Consider the following 24,267-nt stretch of genomic DNA (forward strand, 5'->3'; position numbering starts at 1 on the left):
AGAGTCATCCTTTGCCAGTGTAAAACAGAGAAGGTTTCATTGCTCTTTACCACTTAAAATAGGGAAGATATTATTAAGCCACAGAGGTTTTGTCATTGAATATTAAGATGATTTAGCTGAAACTTAAAGATATTAAGCATATTGTTCACAGAATAATCAATGTTAAGTGCTTATATGCAAGCACTTAAAAACAATAGTTGAAAGAAAAAATGACAAAATATAGCTTTACTTTAAATAAAACAGATCCACTGTGACTAATGTAGAAATTGGTCACGATTCGATTACGTGGCTCCAGCTGTTCAGTCGTAGTGGCTCAGAGTCTTGAGCTGAGGTGCCCCCAGTAGCGGACCATGAGCAATGGATGGTGGAGATGGCATCCCAGATACCTGCTTTCCCCTGGGCTTGCTGGCACAGCCCTTGTTTCCTCATGCTGGCATGATCCCTTACAATTTTAATGGTGTCACTATCAGGTAAAAAGGCTCAAAGAAGAGTATTGGAGGAGGTGGAAATGATAAAGAAAGGCATATATAATTAACATTGTTAAAAAAAAAAGAAAAAGTCTCTCTTATTCTTGCCTGGCTAAAGACCTTCCTTTTTTGACATTTGATCTTCACTTTTTAACATTTTTGACCCCTTATTATACTTCCAGGAATGACAAAACAGTACCCTAAATCTAAAGAACTTTGATGTATACACCAAGAAGGAGAGTCTACATCCTCCTAAATTCTCAGTGTAAAATCAGGAAATTAATGCTGTTTAAGTGTCAGAAAGACCCGGTCTGGGCAAGTCAGGTTGATCATTCTGTTTATTTACTTTCTGAATTAGTCTGAATTACTATGTTTTACCTTCAGGGTAACACGGGTGCTCCAGGGAAGCCCGGTCAATTGGGGAATTCTGGCAAACCGGTAAGATGTCCTAAGCTCCCTTTTCATGCCTTGTAACCTGGTGCTGTGGTGAAGCAAAGGGTTAGGGAGTTTAATCCTTCCTCTGCCTGCCTCCTCCATAACAGGGCCGCCAGGGGCCGCCCGGAGAAGTGGGACCCCGAGGACCCCGGGGCCTTTCTGTGAGTATTCCTTCTCTGCAGATCCCTCCCTCCCTCCCTCCCTCCCTCCTTCCTTCCTTTATTCATTCATCCATTCACTCATCCACAAGTACCTGCTCGCGTTTGCTAATCCAGATTAAACAATGAAACAGGAATGCTATTTAGATATGCAATATGCTTTTTTCTCCAGAAAGTGGAAATAAAGATGAAATATTTTAAAACAGAAACATGATGCCTGTTTCTACTCTCGTCTCATGTTGAAGGAAGTATTTTGCCTTAATGTAAACCAGCTCGATTGAGCTGTTATTCATATACTATATAATTCACCCATTTAAAGTGTACAATCCACTGAGGCTAGTACCTTTGCAGGATTGTGCAGCCATCGCCACAGTCTGTTTTAAAATGTTTTCATCACCTCAAAAAGAAACTTTGGCTCCACTTGCAGATTCAACATTTCCCCTCCTTCCCTTTTAACACTAGAAAACCACTCATCCACTTTCTATGGATTTGCCTGTTCTGGAAATTTCATATAAATAGAATCATGCAATATGCGGAGTTTTTAATGACTGGCTTCTCTCAGCATAATGCTTCAAGGTTCTTCTATGCCACGCCATGTATCGGTTCTTCATTCCTGTTTATTGTCAAATAACATTCAATTCTATCAGTTCAGTTCAGTTCAGTTCAGCGGCTCAGTCGTGTCCGACTCTGCGACCCCATGGATTGCAGCACACCAGGCCTCCCTGTCCATCACCAACTGCCGGAGTTTACTCAAACTCACATCCATTCAATTCTATAGACATACCTTATTTTATTCATCCATTCAGCCATTGATGGGCATTTGGATTATTTCCACTTTTTGGTCTTTATGAATAATGCTGCTGTGAACATTTTTCTACAGGTAGAAAATGTAGACTTTTTTGTGCAGACTTGTTTTACTCCTTTTGAGTACCTTTGTAGGAGAGGAGTTTCTGGGTCATGTAGTAACTCTGTGTTAATCTTTTGAGAACCTGCCACACTTCTTTCAGTGTGAGTTTGTGACCCATGCATTTATTTTGCAGCAAGTATAGCTATGCACATTTTCTCACTAGATACATTCCTAGTGACCTTAGAGAGTGACCTTAACCCTTAGAGAGGAACTGACGCACTCAATTTTAACTTTAAAAAATTGTTCCTTGTCTTCATTTTAACTTCTTGTTTTCAAAGCCTGCTGGGTAACAAGAGCAACTCCAAGTGAGAACACAGAAACATCTCCAGGCATCATCGTTGCTTTTTTTGCCACTATGTATTTATTTTTTGATTGAAGGATAATTGCTTTACAGAATTTTGTGGTTTTCTGTCATACATCAACAAGAATCAGCCATAGGTACACTACCATTACATTTTAAAGAGCGTTTCTTGAGCATGTTGAGTGAGGATTCTCATGCTTCAGAAAAGTGAAATATCCCAGTTGAGAGAGGAGATTCTATCATATATCTGTCCACTGGCTTCTATCAGGAGGTTTCCAGACGTTTCTCTGCAGCCAAAGAAGCTAGCTCCTGCCCCTCACGCCTCACTTACCCTTTTCTCCTCTGTTGCTGGAAGTCTGTGAATTTCTAATTAAAATACTTTCCCTAAGTTGACTGTCAAAGGAATGAGGTCAGAGCTCGACTGCATTTCTAAAATCACAGAAAGATTGAAAACTGTGCGGGAGGGGTGATGGAGCTTTAGAAGAGTTGACTGGTCCATGTCACATTCGTGTTATAGAGCAGAAAATTGAGGACAGTACTGCTGATGGCAGGACCGCCTGAAGATGGCGGGACCCCCTGCAGATGGCAGGACCCCTGCAGATGGTGGGACCCCCTGCAGATGGCGGGACCCCTGCAGATGGCGGGACCCCTACTGATGGCGGGACCCCCGCAGATGGCGGGACCCCTGCAGATGGTGGGGCCCCCTGCTGATGGCGGGACCCCCTGCAGATGGCAGGACCGCTGCAGATGGCAGGACCCCCTGCAGATGGCAGGACTATGCACTAAACCCAAGCCTCGAGGGTGGAGCAGGCTTGGCCCATCCCCAGCTCCAGGCTATGGGATGTAGAAACCGATGGACTTGAAGCTGGGCTGCAGAAGGAGATGGGTTAGGGGCGGTGTTTCATCCTCTCGTGGTGGAGGGGCCGCTCAGAGGGAGTGATGGCTGTGTAAGTTTTCGAGCCTCACTGCAGTTTTGGTTGTTCATTTTCTGTAAGCATCCGTATTCTTCCCACCATTGCCCTTATGTGTGCATACTTAGTCACTTCAGTCATGTAGGACTTGTTGCGATCTGGGCTGTAGCCCACCAGGCTCCTCTGTGCATGGGATTCTTCAGGCAAGACTACTGGAGTGGGTTGCCATGCCCTCCTCCAGGGCATCTTCCCAACCCAGGGATCGAACCCGTGTCTCTTAGGTCTCCTTCACTGGCAGGCATGTTCTTTACTGCTCGCATCACCTGGGAAGACCTGTCTCCTCACTGAGGCTCAAAGCCATGGTGTTCCTCCTCCATCACGTTCCTACCGGCAGGGGGACCTGCTCATCTGACCACCGCATTTTTATGGCCTCCCATCTGCCTCTTCTTTTGAAGCCCTTTTTCCACCTCTCCCCACTCCCCAGCCCTTCCGCGCCAGCGGGTGGTTCCCCGCTGCTTGCTTACTGCATCGTTTCCTGATTTGCCTTCCCTGCTCACATCTTTCCTTCTTCTGCCCGTGTCTCCCAGCAGGATGCTCTTGGTATTTAGGCCAGGATAGTTGTTCCTGCTGCAGGACTCTGGCACTGGCGGGAGTGTCCTGTATCCCCAGAACTCCAGTCATGTCCCCACAGTCCTGGTAGCAAACACAAAAGCCTGGAGAAGTGTAGGACTCCACATCTGCAGGCACCTGCAGGATGATCTTTGCAAAGCACAGTTTCCGTCATCACTTCTCCTTTGTTTAAAGATCTTCAGTGGGTTTCCACGGACAACGAAAGAGTCTGAAATCCCACAGTGTCTGTTTGTCCCCTAGTTTTATCTCCTCTTTCCCCCTTGCTCAGAGCCTGTGTTCCAGCTAAGCTCGACTTCATGCTAACTCCAAAATACTCTCTACATTTCTTAGTCTGCCTGTTTATACTTTGTGACACTCTGCAATTGGGATGGGTTTTCCCCCTACTTCTCAACATCCTGTGTGTCCTCCTAGATACGACTGAAGTGTTAATTCTGCAATGGAGTCATCTCTTATGATGCCCTATTCCTCTGAGAGACATGATCTCTCCTTATTCTGAACGTGTAACCCTTGGTCTCTTTTTGCCCGCATGCTGTGGACACTGCAGAAAGGCAGGGACATGTCTGATCCATGTTTGTGTTCCTTGTGTCTTTTCATTCAGGGCCCACTGTAAGGTTGTACTCAATAAATATTCCTTGAAATGCATTGAATGGGAGGGATGATGACTCTTGCTGTGCTGCTTCTGTCCATGATAATTGACTTCTTACCCACTATAAATTTTTCAGAAGAGTATCATGGGAGGTTAGAAGTATTATAGTTCTGGAGCAGAGTTTTAACACCAAATCTACTTACTGAAAGAGGCATGTGTTCCTTCATTTTACATCATTAAATTCATTTTCATAGGTAAGTTCATGCCTTGTCAACTATTTTTCACAAATTTGATCAGTTTTTCCTGCAAATCTCAAGTTGGGAAGCAGAGTAGAAGAAATGGAACCCACTTCTGATGTGTCCTATGAAAGAATCAAGGCTAACTGAAATATGTCTTTGTAGTTAAGTTGTGTTCCCAACTTTCCTTGCCATTGTTCCACCAACTCTGCCAATGCTATAGAAAAAAATATTGGGGTTTTGGCATCTCTGGGGATTACACATGCGCACATATCTTTTCTACTTGGCTTGTGTTTCTGGCTTTTTCCATTACACTCCACTGCGGGGTCTACACCTGCATCTGGGTGACTCCTGGTTTAGAGCCGCCAGGTGGCTGGGACCTCTGCTTTGGTGTTACTGAGTAGTGGCTCCTGGTCCATTTTCCTCTTCCAGGCTTCTCAGAACTTGCCAGAGCTTTTGTCTAGTGGGTTAGGTTTGCTCTGCTCTTGAGATTTTGACTGGGATGAGTGCCATGCTGATCTATCCCAGGTTTTCTGAAGTTTATGCCCTCCTGGAGTGTGTGTGGAAGCCTGTCTCCTTTCTCTTGAAGTCCCCTACCCTGGCCCCATCAGTAGTAGCTTCAACACTGAGGGCCCACTTGGTGTGCTGTTGAGTGATCCAAGCCCCCTTCCTGCCCCACCAGGCTCTGGAGTGTTCCCTTGTCAACGCTTTATGGAGCAGCTGTGATGGTTACAGTGTGAGCAGATTGTGGTCTGCCTCTGTGTGTGAGGAGACATTTAAACCTACATTAGAGAGAAATATCAACTATCCAATGGGGTAAAATTGAACAGATTTAAACAAATATTTTTATGGCAAAATTATCCTTGTAGTAGGACTAATAATGATCTTCAGGTGTTACTATGAAAATGATTTGTAAAAGCAACAGTCTTGAGGAATCATAACTGATCTTCTAGGTTAAACATATTTTTGCCAGAAAGCGGCACTTAGTGTATAATGCAGACCAAGTATAGTGATAATTTTCTTCCCACTTCTGAAACTGCAAAGGTACTGATAATGTTCGTTCTTCAGCTAGTTAGCATTTTGGGTAATGAAGCAGATGTATCGGCCAGCACAATCTAGAGCACAGTTATTTTACCAAAAGTCCACTCTTTTGGTAAAATAATTATGATAGCCCAAGTGTAATAAAATTGATTTTTTTCTGTGATATTTTAGAAGTCTGATAGTTCCATTTTAAAAGGGAGACTTCCATATTGAAGTATCCATTTGTATTTACTGAAATGACTTTTGCAAAGTAGCTGCTAGTGTTTGTTTATAAAAAGAGTGCCTTCTTGGTGATCAGTGGTCTTGACAGAAACTCAAAAAATGAGGACTGGAGACTTTTTTCCCCAAGCACGACTTGTGCTTTTAAAGAAATTTGGGAGATTTGAAAGGCAAAGAACAGCTAATGAATTATTTGATTAAAAACCATAGTTTTGACTGATGTCTTTATTCCTTGGATAAAACCTTGGATGAGCATAGTAGCTAGCATATCTGTGGTGTTTACTCTGAGCTGGATATTGTTCTAAGTGCTTCATGAATCTATTTAATCTTCTCAAAACCCACTTAACAGACGAGGAAACAGGTGAAGAGCTATCCTGTAGCTCAGATGGTAAAGCATCTGCCTGCAATTGCAGGAGACCCAGGTTCGATTCCTGGGTCAAGAAGATCTCCTGGAGAAGGGAATGGCAACCCACTCCAGTATTCTTGCCTGGAGAATCCCATGGACAGAGGAGCCTGGCGGCTACCATCCATGAGATCACAGAGTTGGACATGACTGAGCGGCTAACACTACTGCTACTAGCACAGAGGGGTTGAGTGGCCTGCCTGGACTGAGCTGGTGCACAGCAGAGCTGGACTTCAGACCCGGTCCTCGGGCCGAGTGTCCAGATCCTCATCTCCATCCTCCAGTGCCTCCAAAGTCAAGGCTCTGCTGGATATCTTCTGTTTGAAGTTAGCTTGGCAAATTCTAATAACACAAAACACATTTAGCAAATTTAAGAGTTTAGTGTTTAGTGCTTCTGCAGTGAGCATTCAACAAAAGTCTAGGTAAAGCTGGTGAAGACATTCAAACAGAACATGACCCCCAACGGATTCCTGGGTCTTACCTAGACCTTCAGAATCAGGACTGGGGGCTGAGGGCTGGGCAGTGGAGGGGAATGGAGAGGTGGGGTGGTGAAGACACCAGTGAAATATACTTCTAACAACTCCTTAGGGGATTCCGGTGCACAGGCAGAGTTGGCAATTACTGGTAGAAGTCTGCATCTTTTTTAAAGCTTTGATTGAGTTCTTAAATAGAGATGAACTGGCAGATGTATCTCAACATGTTGGAGATACATATGGTGGCTCAGAACACTCAAGAGAAAAAATACAGCATTTTCTTAATGGTCTTCACATTTTCAGTGGTAGGATTTTGCCTTCTGTCCTGGTTCCTTCCAATTCTCTTGGTAAAAACTGTGACTTTTGTTGTGAGGTTTGTAATATCAGCCGTGTGGCAGAGTTAACTATTTCTCTACCAACCTCCCTGGCCACATCTGAAAATATAGTTTCACTGCAGCTGTTGCAACATTAGAGATTTATCCTTTATTTAGCACACGTGTGGTTACCAAGTTAGGGTGAATGGCTCCCTGCAGGATGTATTTAGTTTAACCTGTGTTTTTAAAGATTACTGTTTCTATCTTGATTGCTCATGCTCATCTTAGTTACAGGTGAAATTAAAGAACTAAGGGGAAGAATATGTATGGTTTTAGAACACATAGAAATCTTAAGAATGGCCATGAGAATATCTTGCCCTAACATTTGTAGCTGTTTGGTCATTGTGAAAATAAATATTAACTTTTTCCCCCACATTTCTATACAAATGCCTAAGTTCAGAATGGCAAAGGATTTATAGGATGGAAGTAAAATAAAAACAAAGACCCACATGCCATGTATTTGTGCAGGGGCAAGAGAGTGACTGTTCAACATTTCACCCACCCCTCCTTCGGTCCTATGTGTGTGGCCCTGTTGTGGCTGTGGGTCAGCAGAGTGGGCTGCCTAGATTGGGTTCTGAGCTCTTCCTTGGTTTTACCAAGGGCTGCCAGGGCTTGGAAAAGACTTAGGAACTGAATAATAACAGCTCATGAAAGACAGAGAAAATAAGATTCCAGCAGAGAGAACCTTTGTATTTGCCTGAAAAGATAATTAATCTCTCCAAAAAGTAAGTGAAAGGTTATATAATCCTTTATTTTCATTTAGCCCTTTGGTTTGTGGAAGACAAAAAAAGGTATGTCAATCATCTTTGTCTTGGATAGGATGGCATAATGGTTCATTTACTTAGAAATGAATACTTGAGGTTGTGTCAAGAACCTTGCTTTCCCTTTCTGACATGATTAATTGTGTTTTCTATCAGTGACTATTAATTGTTACGTGAATTAAGGTCATTTTATCCCAATGATATTTAGGATCTTAATCAGGATGCAATGCAGAAATAATTAGAAAATGCCAGCAGAGCCGATATACTGAAGAAAATCTACCTTGAACTTCGAAGTGCTGGAGCAAAGTAATGGGGTGAAATCCAACCTTTATGTGTAGAGACACAAAGAAGAATCTATCATCGTGGCTGGCTTTCACTTGACTTGCCTCTTTCCAGCATCTGTCCTCATGAGGCACTGCTTTGGGCTTCCAGGCTGCTCACAAGGATTAAGGACCACTGTGTCATTCAAACTCACACACTAGACAGAACATTTACATAAAAGTTTTTGTTAAGCACTTCCCTGCCCTTCACTATCTCCTGGAATTTGCTCAAACTCATGTCTGTTGAGTTGGTGATGCCATCCAACCATCTCATCCTCTGTCACCCCCTTCTCCTCCTGTCCTCAGTCCTTCCCAGCATCAGAGTCTTTTCCAATGAGTCGGCTCCTCTTCGCATCAGGTGGCCAAAGTATTGGAGCTTCAGCTTTAGCTTAAAGCACTTAAGAGCATTTTGTTTAAATCACCTATAAGTCATAAGAAACGGCTGTCATGAAATTATAGCTCATAGAGGCTTGTAATTTGTCAGACATTTCTTGATCCTTTAGAGCAATTGAAAATGCAGAAAGTTTATGGATCTTGACATTTCGTTCTTTTTATAGACGAATGAATAGCATATGGGTCAGATCAGAATAATCTTATCAGAAGCACTTATAAATATCAAGCATTAATATGAAGTTGTTATATCATTTTAAACACAAGCAAACTCAAAAGACTACCTTCATTTTTATGTACATCATCCAGGAAATGTAATTATTTATCCAGCAACCTCAATGTTAAACTTAGCTGGACATTCATTAGAAATGAAACAAGCTTTTAGCAGATTTCATAAAAGTGTATGAAATTCTTAGGGAAAGAAATTGAAGAGTTCATGTGATTCCTTTTCTCAAAGGGCTGAGAGTTTCCAATAAAAAAGTTGAAATTGGTTCACAGAATGAAATTAGAGTGTTCTTTTGGTGCAACTACATTATAAATTGTACTTTCCAAAGTGTTTAATCTTTTAAGGCACATGTAGAATGAGTGGAGCAAAGAATTATTTAAGAAATTTTATAAATTTCTTCTACCTATGTTTTTTTGAAGTTGCAGAGGTAATTTAAAGGCAAACATCTCTGTCCTGTGTCTTTTCACTCTTTTGAGGTTCAAGATCATTTGCCAGCTATTGCTTTAAAATGTACTATAGACCTGAAATTTACTCTGGGTTTTAGATGATTATGTAGAATTAAAAATTTTACTATGCCTATACCTCCAGAACACATAGTCTAAATGAGAGGATAAAGCATGTACACAAATAACCATAATCTAATTTGGATGGTGATGTAGGTGCTGAAAATTCCTAATTGCTACTCCCTGTAGATGTTTCGGGTGTGATGTCTGTCGAACAGTCTTTATTCACAATGAGCAGCGTTAGGCCTGTGAGAGCTCAGGATGAACACTGAGGAGGCTGCAGACAGTTTATATAAAGGTCTCTGCCTTCAGTCAAAGATGGGGGGAATACTTTGGTGACCTTTATATATGTGTAATACTTTTGGTGACCTGGGTAGCTTGGTTGCTCCGAGTACATTTGCATTTTGGCAAACTGCCTGCTTGACTGTCCTCCTTGTGTGTTTCTAGGGAAGCAGAGGTGAAGTAGGACCAGTGGGACCCCCAGGGCCACCAGGTAAACTGGTAAGTAACATTTCTAGTCCTCAGCAGTGGATTTGCTTTATGCCAAACATAATAACATTTTCAGAGGGAGCAAAGAGAGAAAAGCAATTTGCAATGGGTAATCGAATCATCCTCGTTTGGTTTCTGTTCCTATGTGAATCTGTGAAATGTAAATAGGGAATTTCAAATTAAATCTAGGAGACCCTCAGAGGGTATTTTAATCAGTGTGGTTTGTAGCATTTATTTTAAAACTGGGGGAGATACAAAGTGCTACATTTGGCCGTGGTTGTTCTTGGACTGGGAGAGAACTGTGTGTGAAAGATGCCTTTCACTTCTCTAGCGGTGATGTTTACACAGCCGGGGAGGCAGGGACTCAGCTCAAAGAGCCCACTGTTGGGAAGGGGTGCAAACCGGGGAATCGGGGAGTTCAGAAGCGGGATGGAGGAGGGACTGACTGTCTTCTCTTGAGATCTGGGCGCGTGGGAAGCCTGAGCAGCAGCGTTAAACCAGCCGCAGCACTTTTATTCTAGACGTGAGTTCCATCTGGTGTGTGTGCTCTCAGCGTCACGGTAACGCTGGGTCTGGGGGATTTGTTTTGTTTCAGGGTTCTCTTGGAAGCCCCGGCCTCCCTGGCCTGCCTGGCCCCCCCGGACTTCCTGGGATGAAAGGTGATAGGGTAAGACACCCAGCCCTCTGGAAAGTTCCTTATTTGGAAGGGTGATTTCTACGAGTTTGAGAAACCAAGCTTGCTTTTGGCCCAATGGAGAATTTTTCTAGACATTGCCATAGAGAACTATTAAGAAAGATTTCTTAAATTACAGAGAGGTGAGATTAAGAAGCAAAAGAATCTATTAATCATTTAACAGATGGAAGAAAAATAAAAGCCAAGTAAAGGAAACATTTCAGCTGTAATTACACTTCCTATTCAGTTCTGAATTTCTGTTCTTACTAGTCACATTTTACATGGACGTGATCAGAGGACACTTCAGGTCGCCAGTGATTTTGGACGGTTGTCAGTTTCTCCAGGTCTGATGTGACTCTGGCTAAAGAGTGAGGAGATGGAGATTATTCATCCTTGTTCCTGTTCACCAGTCCAGCAGGGGAGTTGGTTCACTTGAGGTTATATAGTTAAAAACCTCAGAATACTGAAAAAGCGTGTTTTATTCATTGCAGGGTGTAGTTGGTGAACCTGGTCCAAAGGGTGAACAGGTAGGTCCCGGCATTGGAATCCTAGGAAAGGTGTGTTTAATGTGGGCTAGTGATGGACAGGGAGGCCTGGCGTGCTGCAATTCATGGGGTCGCAAAGAGTCGGACACGACTGAGCGACTGAATTGAACTGAACTGAATGTGTTTCACCAGCAGGGGGCACGGGCTGACCTGCAGGTGTGGGTAGAATGTGGCAGCTCCAAGGGCTTTATTTCTTTATTTCTTTAAATTAATTTATTTAATTGGAGGCTGGTTGCTTTACAGTACTGTAGTGGTCTTTGCCATACATTGGCATGAATCAGCCATGCGTGAACAGGTGTCCCCTATCCTGAACCCCCCTCCCACCTCCCTCCCGATCCCATCCCTCTGGGTCGTCCCAGTGCACCGGCCCGGAGCACCCTGTATAGTGAGTGAGACCCAGGGTCTAATTAGGTCTGTAACCTTCTCCACTGTTTTCCAAGCTAACGGTGGCTCTGCCTTCCAGAATACATACTGTCCTTGCTTTGAAAAGAGTGGCCCTCTCTCTCATTCACCAAACAGGTTTATTCCAGTCTGATGGAGCCTCCATAGCCTCATCACAGTGTTCTGGTTTTTCTTCACTAAGAACTTAGCAAATAAACAATGCATATGAGTTAGAGTTAGTTCTTGACCTGAGGTTTTTTTTTTTTTTCCCCACCTATGACAGCCCTTTTTAAGTCTTACCTAATTATCCAATTGCTGACCCAGTCAATCCTTAACTTTAGCTGAAACTCAACTTCACCTTCTGGCTTTTCTCTGGTCTGTGTCCTGGGTTGGACTAGCCCCTGACAGCTAGGTTGGAAAACCCTTAAGCACATGTCATATTTCTGTGTGACCTTGGGAGCACTGCGGGGACTTCTGAATTTTTATCAGTGTTGACTGGGTAAATTTGAACCAAGGGACTAAGAACTTTTAAAATGTGACTTTTAATTTTTAGGGCGCCTCTGGTGAAGAGGGTGAAGCTGGAGAAAGGGGTGAACTCGTAAGACATTTTTCCTGGATATTGGTGGAGCCTCACTGATTTTGAACTGTATCAGATATATTTCCTTCTTCTTTTCTCTGGCCCTGCTATCCTTGCTGACTTCTTTCAGGGCTAAGATGTTTCTTACATATATCGCAAACCACCCCCTAGAACTGAGCCAAGGTCAAGTAAAATGCAGGGGAAATACCCCAGCGTTGGTAGACCTGGCCTAAAGCACTCGGAGGACAAAGTGTTCCCTTTAGAGGGCATGTTTGCTCATTTGTTTTCTATCTAGAAATTCCAGGTGATTCTTGTATGACTGCAGAAAGTCTATGATAGTGCCTGTCATGGAAACAAAGCTAAAACTTTATTGTGGTTTATATTAATAGTTTATTGTAGATAGAAAGCTCTGACTCACAAGCTTGACTGTGGGTGTTTTCCACGGTCTTTCGGAGTCTAAAACCAACTCCAGAGGAGGCTTCTGCTGAACCTCCAGGAAGGCGGGGAGAAGGAGAACAAGTCAGCACTGCCTCCAGCACTTCTGTCTGCTGGCTCTTCCTTCCGGTTACGATGCAATCAAACAGGACCTACCTAGCGTGGAAACTACATTTGGTCCTTTGCTGTGGGACTGACAGAATTCTCAGAAAATAGTTTCAGAGGGTTTTTAGTTCAGGAGAAAATGCTGAATAATATTTTATTCAGGTTTTTTAGGATTTAGAGTTAATATAAATGTAACATCTGAATTAGACAAAGCTTCCTAACCATTAAATAAACTAGAAAAGGATGATTTCAATTTTATATTCTGTTGAAACTGTTCATTTTATAAGCTAAGCGAATGTTTAAAAATCATCCTGTTTTGTAATGAACATGCACCAATGTGCTAACGTGAGCTGAATTCATACCTAGAGCTAGTGGTAGGAGATATGCAAGTTTTTTTTTTAAAGCACACATATTTGATTTGATAGACTTTGGGGGATTTTTAAGAACACTACTAGTGTTTCAAAAATGAAGTCATCTGATTTAAGTGTCTATTATGTTTTATAAGAGCATGCTAGTTTAATATCTTTTGACTTACATGTTTTAATTCTAGACACTTAGCATTTTAGATCTGGATGGAGCCTGGGAGAGCCCTGATTCAACCCTACTATTTAACAGACAAGTTAGCCAAAGGCTGGGGGCTTACAAAGTTTACACAGGGTCATGAAGTTAAATAGCAGAACTGGGACCAGAATCCCAATTTTGACTCATATTTTTTTTCTGCAGGGTCAGGGTTCTTCTGTTCATGGTTTTCTATTGACTTTGGCAGGATGATAACCTTTTCAGTGTTTTTTAGTGAACTATCAAATGTGAATACATTGTTCTAATATGATTTCATTTTATTGATTTAGGGAGATATAGGATTACCTGGCCCAAAGGGATCTGTAAGTATAATGAATAGTAATGGTATAAAAAGAAAATATCAATAAAGCTATAAAAACAGATTGCTTTGCTTTATGAAATCATTCTGTAAAATTCAATTCTAAAAGGACTTACCTTTAAGGCAGTTAATGTCTAAATTTATGCTTTAAGTAGTGAATTAGTCCAAAGGAGAAAAAACTCATAACAGTGTAAATGGATCTGCCTTTTGATCTAACCACTCTCAAGGAAGTTTTTTTTTTCATATTATAAATGGTTCACTGAGTATATATTGTAATTTCTTCCACAAATGGATTGTTTTACAAGAACTGACCTGTGCTTTGCAGTGACAAGAACATAACCGAATCTCATTGTCAGTCATATCATTGCAAATATTTCAGTAATTTTCATAATCTCCTGTGTGTTCTAGTTGAAGTAAGATATAGGCATGGTACACAAGAAACTATGGATAATTATTAGGGCTAGAAAATGATCATCTCCTTCAGTTTATCACTTTTCAGAAACTAATCTGATGTCTATAGAGATTAGATGCATTCAGAATTATATAATCAATTAGTAGCAAACCTAGAATGACTTGCTAATTTGAAAGGAATATACATCTTAATACAATAACAAATTTAAGATAATACAAGGAGAAAGGATGAAGCTCGGACTTCAGTGTCAAGGGCATCTATCAGGAACTTCCATTAATCCCCAAGACCTTCCTTTGTCTGGAATCCCTGCCACCTCTCTCTGTCCAACAGATGACAGTCAGAGACATCTAGACTAAAAGATAAAGCTTACATATGTATCCCTCCTGTGCTTAAAACCCTTCTAGAATAGCATTTATAGAATAAAGTCAGACTCGTAGCAAAGAAAACAAAGCCTTCAATGAAGCGGTTGCAGCCTCACCCCCCTCATCTCTGACCTCTCTGGACGTTATCTGTTTGTGCTTCTTTTTACTTGGCATATGCTGTTTAACGACATGTGCTGTTCTCCTAGTTTGGGGCGCTCTTTCTCTTTCCTTAGATTAGTACCTCCTACCTAAGCATTTAGCCCCAATCCTCAACCCAGCCTTCTCCAGGAGGACACACCCAGCCTTGGTTACAGTGCCCCGCCCAGGGCTCTTCACGCAGCCTGGATATGGAAAGTTTTATATTATCTTACCTGTATGCATACTAGACTTCCCTGGTGATTCAGACGGTAAAGTATCCTCCTGCAATACAAGAGACCCGGGTTCGATCCCTGAATCAGGAAGATCCTCTGGAGAAGGGAATGGCTACCCACCCCAGTATTCTTGTCTGGAGAATCCCATGGACAGAGGAGCCTGGCGGGCTACAGTCCATGGGGTTGCAAGGAGCTGGACATGAGTGACTAGCACACACACAAATACACACACACCTGTGTACATACAGCCTCTAAACACGATGTGACAGTCTCAAGCGTCAAACAACATCTTTATGCCTTAGAATCTTCGACAGAAATGGTTTAGGATTGAGAAACACTGTAGAGGGTAAGCCTGATGATGGAAATCCCACTTCACTGTCTAGAAATAATCAGTAATGTTCAAAGGTGAGAATTCAAGTTACAAAAGAAAAAGGTGGATGAACAATGCAGGTGTCAAAATGAGTTAATTTCATTTAAATTTGGATGCAATATTAGGAATTAGCTCTTGATTGATCACCTCCCTTCCCACCCCATCTTTTCTGTCACTATCCAAGGAACACTGATGAAATTAAAGTGTGCCATCTGGGCTTCCTGGGTGATGCTAGTGGTAAAGAACCTGCCTGCCAATGTAGGAACATAAGAGATGCGGGTTCGATCCCTGGGTCAGGAAGAGCCGCTGGAGGGGGGATGGTTACACACTCCGGTATTCTTGCCTGGAGAATCCCATGGACACAGGAGCCTGGTGGGCTACAGTCTATACGGTTGCAAAGAATTGAACATGACTGAAGCAACTTGGCGTGCACATGTCCTAGAATCAGAGGAAATAGTTGCTAACTGAAAGGCTTTCCCTGTCCTCAGTGACTTCAGCTTAGAGAAACCTGGTAAGTGGGTGAGGTCTGCACCCCTGTTTCTAAGTCAGCATATCTCTCTTTATTTGAGGAATTCTTTCCCTAAGACCTAGGGGCCTTGTTATGTCCTTGTCTTGTTGGCCCGTGATCTCTACATCAAAACATCCTGCCCCTTGTTCGAGCAGTATTTCAGACATTGCCAGTAACGTCGATGTGGCCTCCTGTGTTTCCTGCCTGTTTTTTAGTGCCTTCTGAATTTGTTTTGGTTCTCATCTGGACTTTTTTTTCGTGGGGGCTTCCTAGGTGGCGCAGTGGTAAAGAATCTGCTGCCAGTGCAGGAGATGCCAGAGACATTGTTCAGTTGGGTTGGGAAGATCCCTCGGCATAGGAAACCGCAACCTGCTCCAGTATTCTTGCCTGGAAAACTCCACAGACAGGAGTCTGGCAAGCTATAGTCCAAAGGGTCACAACACACACACTAGACTTTTTTAGAAGTTGCTATACCTTGCATTCTAGTGACCTGACAATACCCAGCTTTAATTCCACAGCACATCCTCAGCTTTCTCCCTTGAGCCTGACTCTCAGGAAATCTTTTTAAGCTATAATTTCTTCAAGAAGCAATTTTCACAAGTTGGCTTAGATGAATATCATTTTTTTTTTTTTTTTTGTACAAAGACAGATTGGAAAAAGCATACTCCCTGAGCTTTCTTAAGATGTGTCTGGTGGAAGCATTGCTTCATTACCATTTTTCCTTCAGTTTAAAGCATCTGAATGTTTGAATGAGTTGACTTTTCCTAGAGAAAAGTTGGTATGAAAGGAAGCCGGACAGAGCAGCTTTATGAATATCAGATCTAGAGCAGTGGCATTCCCCCACGCTCTTTCACTTTTATCTTCTCATTTTTATTCTGTAAACAACAGTCACTGTAACTACTATGTCACAAATTCCACTGGAGGTAGCTTAACAAAAAATTAATTAATTTAGTTTCTCTTTAAAACAGTTTTTTGTAGATGAGGACTGTAAAGATGCTTTTAGCGGTCTGCTTTCAGAAGAAAAGTCTAACTGGTATATGGTTTCATTTTAAGGAAATAATTGATTTTTTTTTAAGCCTCTTTAATATTTAGATTTTTAACTTCCTGTATCCTTAGGTAAATTATGGACTCACTCTTTTTGTTCTGGTTTCTTAAATGCAGCATTTTATATGTGTCGATTTGATTCATGTTAGTGTTTTATAATTCCTGGATACCTCTGGCTTCCTCAGATCCTCCAAAAAATGTTATAAAGGCTAAATAACTTATGTTCTTGGAAATATCTTTATTTTATGCTTTCGTATTGGTGATACATAGTGTAACATGTCTTGTGAACTCAGTAGTCTTTCTGTGGCTGGAAAAATTTAATACGTTTTATTAAAAGCGAACTTGCTCTTAGAAATGGCTTAAAGTATTACGAATGTGATTTTAAAATGTGTTATTTCCATTACCATTTCGAAATAATATCTAGGCCCCAAAGAAAGATCTTTAACATGTTTACTTGAATTGGAATTCTGAAGGACTGGAGAGTTAATTGTGTGGCATTACGTGTGTTCACCTTGAGGCTTTGTAACCTCTGAGCAAACACCTATTGGTGCTTAGATTTTTAACTTGGGAGGCAGAGTGTCGGTGAACCCACAGTTTCATGTCAGTGCTTATACCAGTCTGAAGCAGGCGCCTTCCTTGTGTTCAGCCTGGACTTAACGTGTGGCCCTGTGTTCCAGGCGGGGAACCCTGGGGAACCTGGCGTGAGGGGGCCCGAAGGCAGCCGGGGGCTTCCCGGAGAGGAAGGACCTCGAGGCCCGCCCGGCCCGCGCGGCGTGCAGGGGGAGCAGGGCGCCACCGGCCTGCCTGGGATCCAGGGCCCCCCGGTGAGTGCGGGCGGCTCCGGGGTTTTCCTCTGGAGGCTCCGCCCCTTGGCGGGGTCGGGGGCCGGGGGCCGGGGGCAGGCGGTTGGGAGGGACCCGACCTCAGCTCCGCGGCGAGCATGGGGCCAGTTCTGTAAATCCAGCCACCTGGCCCCTCGCCCAGCCTGTCGGTTTACCATTTGACAATGCCCTCTTTGTGGGCTTCGTTCCTGGACAAACTGGCTTTTGTCTTTTCCGTCCCAGGGCAGAGCACCGACTGATCAGCACATCAAGCAGGTTTGCATGAGAGTCATACAAGGTAAATAAATCGTCATGGCTTGACTTTTTGTAGGCTTTAAAGGGCGGGGGGTAGGGGGGAGGATTTTGAATAGTATTAATTTCACTAATGTTCTGTACAGTTTGTTGCCATTTGCTTATAGCCTCAAGGAAAAATAGTACATTTCTGGGTCAGCCTACGTGCACACACACACACACACACACACACACACACACACACACACACACACACACACACACACACACACACACACACACACATGAACTTCTTTCCCTCCTTTGGAACACAGATTCTCAGGCTCTTTCCCTTCTTAATGTCCTACCCCTTGCTGTGTCCCTGGCATTGACCTAGGCTCTCTCTGCAGATTATATGAGAAGTAATCGGTAGACTTCTGCCCATAAGAAGCTTAAGGCCATTATTTCCATTCACGCACCACATAGGTAGAAAATCTATAACTGGAATTTTACCAAAATGGTGATACATATTTTCACATTTCTTAACCTTTATCTAAATTCGTCTGTAGTTATGGCAATTCCTATTTATTGTCTGATTCTAGTTGGAACTAATTCTGTCATGAAGAAACACTTAACCTTTTATGTGTTCATGAGATAGTCTAGCTTGTCAAGTAGATGCCTAGAGTTTTCCAGGATGAAATTGTCACCTCTATATTTGGAAACCAATATTGAAGACATCTTATTTTGAAAGGATATTTCCATTTTAAGCATTTCATGTTGAGAAAAGTATGACTTTATGCTAACCCTCACTTAAATAAGGCCCACTTAGGGTATTCACATTTGAACAATTTAGAAATTTTGATGAGAAATAATGTTTCCAATTCATTTTCTCCTTCACACCCAAAGCTTTAAAAAATATTACACTAGAATATTTCCCTTAAAGTATTTTAATAGGAAAATGTTCTTATTCTCTGGTTTTAGTAGATGATTCTTGATCTATTTAATGGTTCCTGAAAAAGCCTACACAGTTACAAATTTTTAAGACAGATTGTGACCATTCCCAAGAAGCAGGCTCTCTTTAATGTCTGGTGTATCTTCCAGGTGTGAAAAAAACTTGAGGAGAATTATTAGCAAGTCATGAATCCTCAGGATATTTCATGTAAAGTAGTATGTTCAAGCTAAGCACGTGAGCCCAGGTCTCAAACGATGTCTCAGTACTAATTCTGGACAACGTCCTTGGCTTTGACACAGCTTCAGAATGTCCACTTCCAGCTGTGTTGAGAAGCTCACTTCCTTCCCATCCTGGATTTTCAGATAACCAGCCAGGTTCAGGTGACACACTCATCCTTTTGGACACAGCTCGGTCCTGAAGGTTAAGGTTCTCTATCCCCTCCCCTGCCTCAAGGCAGCAGGACCAGCTCTCCCCACAGAGGGCTGAACACAGCGGCATCAGTGACGCCTCGTGGCAGAAAGCCTGGGGAAAACCGATGGAGCTTTATTCATCCCTCACCACCAGTTTTGAAGCTCTGGTGACACATTTAGAAAAAAGGCACTTGAAATAGTTTGCGTTTCCCTTGAATCGCCTTCGTGTTTCTGACTTCTCTGGGTGGTTTTGTTTATTACCTTGTAGAGCACTTTGCTCAGATGGCGGCGAGTCTCAAGCGTCCGGACTCTGGAGCCTCGGGCCTCCCTGGGCGGCCTGGACCCCCTGGCCCCCCGGGCCCCCCTGGAGAGAATGGCCTTCCGGGCCAGATGGGACTCCGCGGCCTCCCGGGCATGAAGGGCCCCCCAGGTGCTCTTGGTGTGAGGGGCCCTAAAGGTAAGGCCTTTTGCGCGTGTGGAACCAGGAACACACACTGGCCTTTTTTTCCAGGTGGATTCACTTGTCCTGGCAAGTGCCAGCTGTCTGTGACGTGCGATTATCGCTCTGTTCTGTGGGGATGGTGAAGATTAAGAAGCTGGCATTTGGTATCTTCTTGACCTGGGTGTGTGATGGCAGTAGACCCAATACCAGAATTCAGGTTCCTCGACTTTTGGTCTTGATCTTTTCCAGTCATGCTGCTTTGGTCGTAGTTCAAGATAAACTTCAGGATCGTTCAGGTTTTTTGTTTGTTTTTTGAGACCCTGAAATCATTGTAGAGTTCTTCTAAGATGGCGACTGGCTCTGGAGTGTTTGTATCTATTACTTCAACTAACGAGACTTGTTAGCAGGATGTCAGAAAAATCTCATCGTGGGTTAAAGCTGCTTCCCTCTTCTTTTATTTATTTATTTTTGGCTGTGCCAAAAATATGCATATGGGGTCTTAGTTCCCTGACCAGGAATCACACCCATGCCCCCTGCATTGGGAGCTCAGTCTTAACCAGTGGACTACCAGGGAAGTCCCCCCTTCTTTTAAAGAGTGACATTGTATATCAGTTTTGATGGATTGTTTTTTTCAGCTCTGAAGTACAACTGTATTCCTTATTTAACATGTTGAGAGGGTGTGAGAGAGTTTGTTTCTTCTCCTTTCATCTAAAGCAAGTTAAGCTCTTGAAACCAGTGTCTTGTAGGAAAATAGGACTGTGAGTGTGTTACGTATTCTGCAGAATTTGCAGAAGAACTGGCTGCCTCAAATGGTGCTTGCTAGTTCAGGTGAGTAGGTCAGCTTGGGGGCAGTGTACCCCGGATAATTTACTGAAAGGACTAAAAGTGTGGAGTTTTTGTATCCTGATGAGTGACTGACAGCTTTCTGGGAAGTTCAGAAAGAGGTGGCATCAAAAACAAGAGAGGTTCTTGAGCCATACAGCAAATTGCCGTTGGCTATCTATGTTACATATGGTAATGTAAGTTTCCATTTGAGAGAAAACAACAAAATTCTGTAAAGCAATTATCCTTCAATAAAAAATAAATAAATTAAAAAAAAAACAAACAAGAGAGGGACTTCTGTTTTTTTGAGTGATGTTCCAATTAGGGATAAATATGGTGCAAATGGTCAGAGGTCAAGCAAGCTGTCTTTCTGGATCTATAATTGAATGGGAGATGCATTTGGCTCACAACACCCTCAGCTGGAACAGTGTTGTTCATTGCTGTTTTTCGGCATGTGAAGAGCTGCATGTTAAAAAAAAAAAAAAAGGAGCCCTAATTGGGGCCTCTTGTGAACTTGGCACAGCTGCCGTGATTTTGGAGGCTGGACAGAGTCACCCATGGAGAGAGCTCTGAGTTCAGCTTGCAGAGAGCTGGACCTCTTCTCTGAAAGGATCCCTTAGCCATTCATCTCAGTCCTGCCTGCTCTGAGCTTCTGTTCAGGGATTCATACCGGAGGTGCTCCCTGTGATCACGCTGCACTCACCCACAAACGTAAACCGTTCTAGGGAAGCCCATACCGTGGTCGGACAGTTGGCTTAGCTGTCTCTGTCGTGCCCTGGCCCATGGTGACTCCTCTGCCTGCATGTGGTCACTAAAGGGAACTAGAGAGTGGTGGTTCACAAGGGTGGTCCCTGCAGCCTCAGCATCACCAGAGGACCTTGTTCGGAAGGCAGATCCTCCCACCCACCCAGGCTCCCTGAGTCAGAGACTGTGGAGAGGGGCCCGCAGTGGAGCTGTGCTCCTGTAGGGCGGTTGCCTGTCTTCCCTGGGAAGGACCGCCTTGTAGGGTGGTGGGGATCACAGTCCTGTTTTCTCTGGCTCTAAGGAAGCCTTATCTTTGGGGCTGAGCTTAACCTTGAGTTCGTAGGAGCTCGCTCCTGAAGTCCCGTCTTCCGTCTAAGGAAGGAAGAGGTCTGTGTGCTCGCTGACTCAGGACAGCCCGCCCAGGGGAGACAGCCCAGGCTGCACATGGGACTTACCCAAGGAGCCGTCAGCCCTGCTCTTGTCTGCAGCCCCTTCCCAGATACTGTGATCTACTTGGCTTGGTTACTTGGTGTAGGCTAAGTCACCTCAGTCGTGTCCGACTCTGTGTGACACTATGGACTGTAAGCCCCCCGGGCTCCTCTGCCCATGGGATGCTCCAGGCAAGAATCCTGGAGTGGGTTGTCATGCCCTCCTCCAGGGGGTCTTCCTGTCCCAAAGACTGAACTCACGTTTCCTCCGTCTCCTGCATTGGCAGTGCAGGCGGGTTCTTTACTACTAGGGCCACCTAATTACTTGGTATCAGACTTTAAAAATACTCTGCAGGTGATCTGAATGTGCACGCAGGGCTGAGGAGCACTGCAAACCCAGGTGACATGATCTGAAAACCTGGGAAGCTGGGAGTCGCAGTGCAGAGTTGTGTCTGGGTGGGGCTGGGTGGGCTCCAGCAAGTGAACCTTGTTTTGAAGGGAAGAAAACTGTTTTTCTATATTTGAAACCCGAGAAGTGTCTCTGGCACTGAGTTCATGCATCAAGCAGAGTTTGATCGTATTGGGGACTTCCCCCTGTTTCCTGCAGGATTCACGACATAACTTATAAACTAGAAGTGAGGCCGTTCTTTTATTTTTTCTAAAGAGCTTTCTCTCCATGCCCTCCTTCAGGCCTTTCTTGGCACTGGGTTCCTTTTAAAGCAGCATCTTCTCTCGGTTTTATTTCTTAAGATTGGGATGTGGGCAGAAAGGAATAATAAGATTTTCTATATCATTCAAAGCTGAAACACATTTGAACATGTATGGTTCTAGGTAGTTGGACTTGACCTTTCTTGTCCTCCACAGACATTGATAGTCCTACTTAGTGGAAAACACGTGGTGTTCTAATGCCCAAAGTTTAGAGCTCAAATTTTCCTTGAGCATAAACATGCCACCATTTGAAACTTAACTGTTTTACTGATCAGAGAAGAGGTGTTTCATTGCCTTTGTCTTCATCCTTAATAAGAGAAGGGATGATCAGAGTCTGGGTTTGCCATAGAGTCACTTGGAGGGTGTTGTCCAGAGAAATTCCCATGTAGACAAGTTTAACTATTAATGAATCAGTTTTACTAAGCTTTTAACAGTCCAGGCTATATCTTAAGCAAATTACTGTTTTCTCCCTTAAAAGTTACTTTGAAAAACACAGTGGAACATTTTTAATAGGAGCTAGTGGAAATAAGCCTCAGACCATACTCAACACTTCCACTGTGTTTGTGTGTTTTGTTTGCTTGTGCTGACATGTTTTACACACTTTTACACAAATGTGTTAGGGCTGTGTGCTCATTTCATGAAAGGTGACCCCTGGCTGGCCCTGGGTTCACTTTGCTTAGAATTAAATAAGTCCTTCTTGTCATAAATACTCTTTATAAATGTTTGTGGTCTGTTAACTTTAAGTCCCTTTGAGACAGGCTGGGTGTATGTTTAAATCTTTTAGTGGCGTCAAGCAGACATGTCTCTGTGTTAGTGAAAGCTAGGGAAAGTACACCAGGCACAGCTGAGGCTCACCTTTTCCACTTTCATCCTCACTTGAGGACGGAGCATTGATTATAGCCTCCAAATAGATGGATTCAGCAATAATTTTGGAGCAATATGAATTTCTCTAGTTTCACCCACTCTGATCATAAAAAGCTGTTTTTCTACTCAGAGTGTCTATCCCCTTCATACTTTCTCCAAAGCATATTTTATAAGCTTTTTATATGTCCTTTCTGACACAATAGGCTAACAGAGGACTTTAGCTCCCAAGCCAGGTTTCCTGCCTCTTGGAGGAAGACGTGACCAGTGTCTGATGAAGCAGGATAACCCTGCGGGTGGCAGAGCCAGCGCACGGCAGTGGCTGCAGGCTGCAGAGTGGCTGTGGCCTGGGCCTGTCGAAAACGTGTTTTTCCATGACTGACCACCAGAAACAGCATCGAAGCTAAGACTTTTCTTCATTTGTAAAAACTGTTATTCTACATAAAATACAGCGTTGTTAATTAATGTTAGCACACTGTGTTCCCTTCATTCTGCAGTGTCCAAATATGCTGGCAATCCTGTCCAATGAATTTTTACTTTCAGAACTTGTACTTTTCAGTTCTAGAATTAGATTTTTTGTTAAGGGTTTTCATATCTCTCCAGAAATTTCACATCACTTCACCCATTATATATCCATCTTTTCCTATGACTTGGTTAACACACACACACATATATATATGTATATATACATATATATGTTCTTTTAAAGAGGCAGTGGTCTTATTCCTTGCAAACATTTTGAAGTTGATGTGGCTTAATGCTAGAATGTGCTTAACTGTCACTATCGCTGTAAAAGTTGCATTTTAATTTATAATCTTCATCTCGTGTTTCCAGAAAATGTGGCACATTCTCACTGCCAGCCTTGAGAAGTACAGTGAAATGACATTTAAATTGTTGAGTTAACAAGAGAGCTTAAGCTGTTAGTTTTTAAAATGCTAATTGTCATATCTTCCTACTACAGTAATGTCATGTTGATGATGACTATAAAAAATAACTAGTTTATATATGAGTTCAAGCTGAGCTTGAATATTATGTATATCCTTACATAATATTTATAAAATTTAAATTATCTTCAAAATGTTGATTCATCATATAAATGTTCACACAAGGACATTCACAGCTAAAGTCAAAGTATTCGTTTCTTAATTAGAGATTTTTGACTATTTGACAAATGCACAGATGGTTGTGCAGATATTCTTCCTGTTTTCGTTCTGTGCATGATTTTGTTTTTTAAATTGTAACAAACCTGTAGATATTTAATGAAGTTGGATTGATACGAATATTTGGATAAAAAGATTACATATAGAATTTATTGTGAAATGCCATTGCATCTTCTAAGGATGTAGTATAATAATAAC

At 42.8% G+C, this 24,267-nt stretch overlaps 1 protein-coding gene across 1 annotated transcript in view; it reads left to right on the plus strand.

Moving 5' to 3' along the window:
- The window catches only part of COL9A1 (collagen type IX alpha 1 chain), an 87,201-nt gene that overhangs the window by 52,393 nt on the left and 10,541 nt on the right, over nt 1-24,267 (plus strand). The window contains 10 exon segments of the mRNA XM_081529387.1: nt 852-905; nt 1,010-1,063; nt 9,789-9,842; nt 10,426-10,497; nt 10,995-11,030; nt 11,983-12,027; nt 13,395-13,427; nt 17,168-17,314; nt 17,555-17,609; nt 19,173-19,361. Coding sequence (XP_081385513.1) covers nt 852-905; nt 1,010-1,063; nt 9,789-9,842; nt 10,426-10,497; nt 10,995-11,030; nt 11,983-12,027; nt 13,395-13,427; nt 17,168-17,314; nt 17,555-17,609; nt 19,173-19,361 — 739 coding nt within the window.

This window comes from Giraffa tippelskirchi, chromosome 9 (genome assembly GCF_054371585.1).
Source record: "Giraffa tippelskirchi isolate mGirTip1 chromosome 9, T2T-mGirTip1v1.2.pri, whole genome shotgun sequence".
Lineage (NCBI taxonomy): Eukaryota > Metazoa > Chordata > Mammalia > Artiodactyla > Giraffidae > Giraffa > Giraffa tippelskirchi.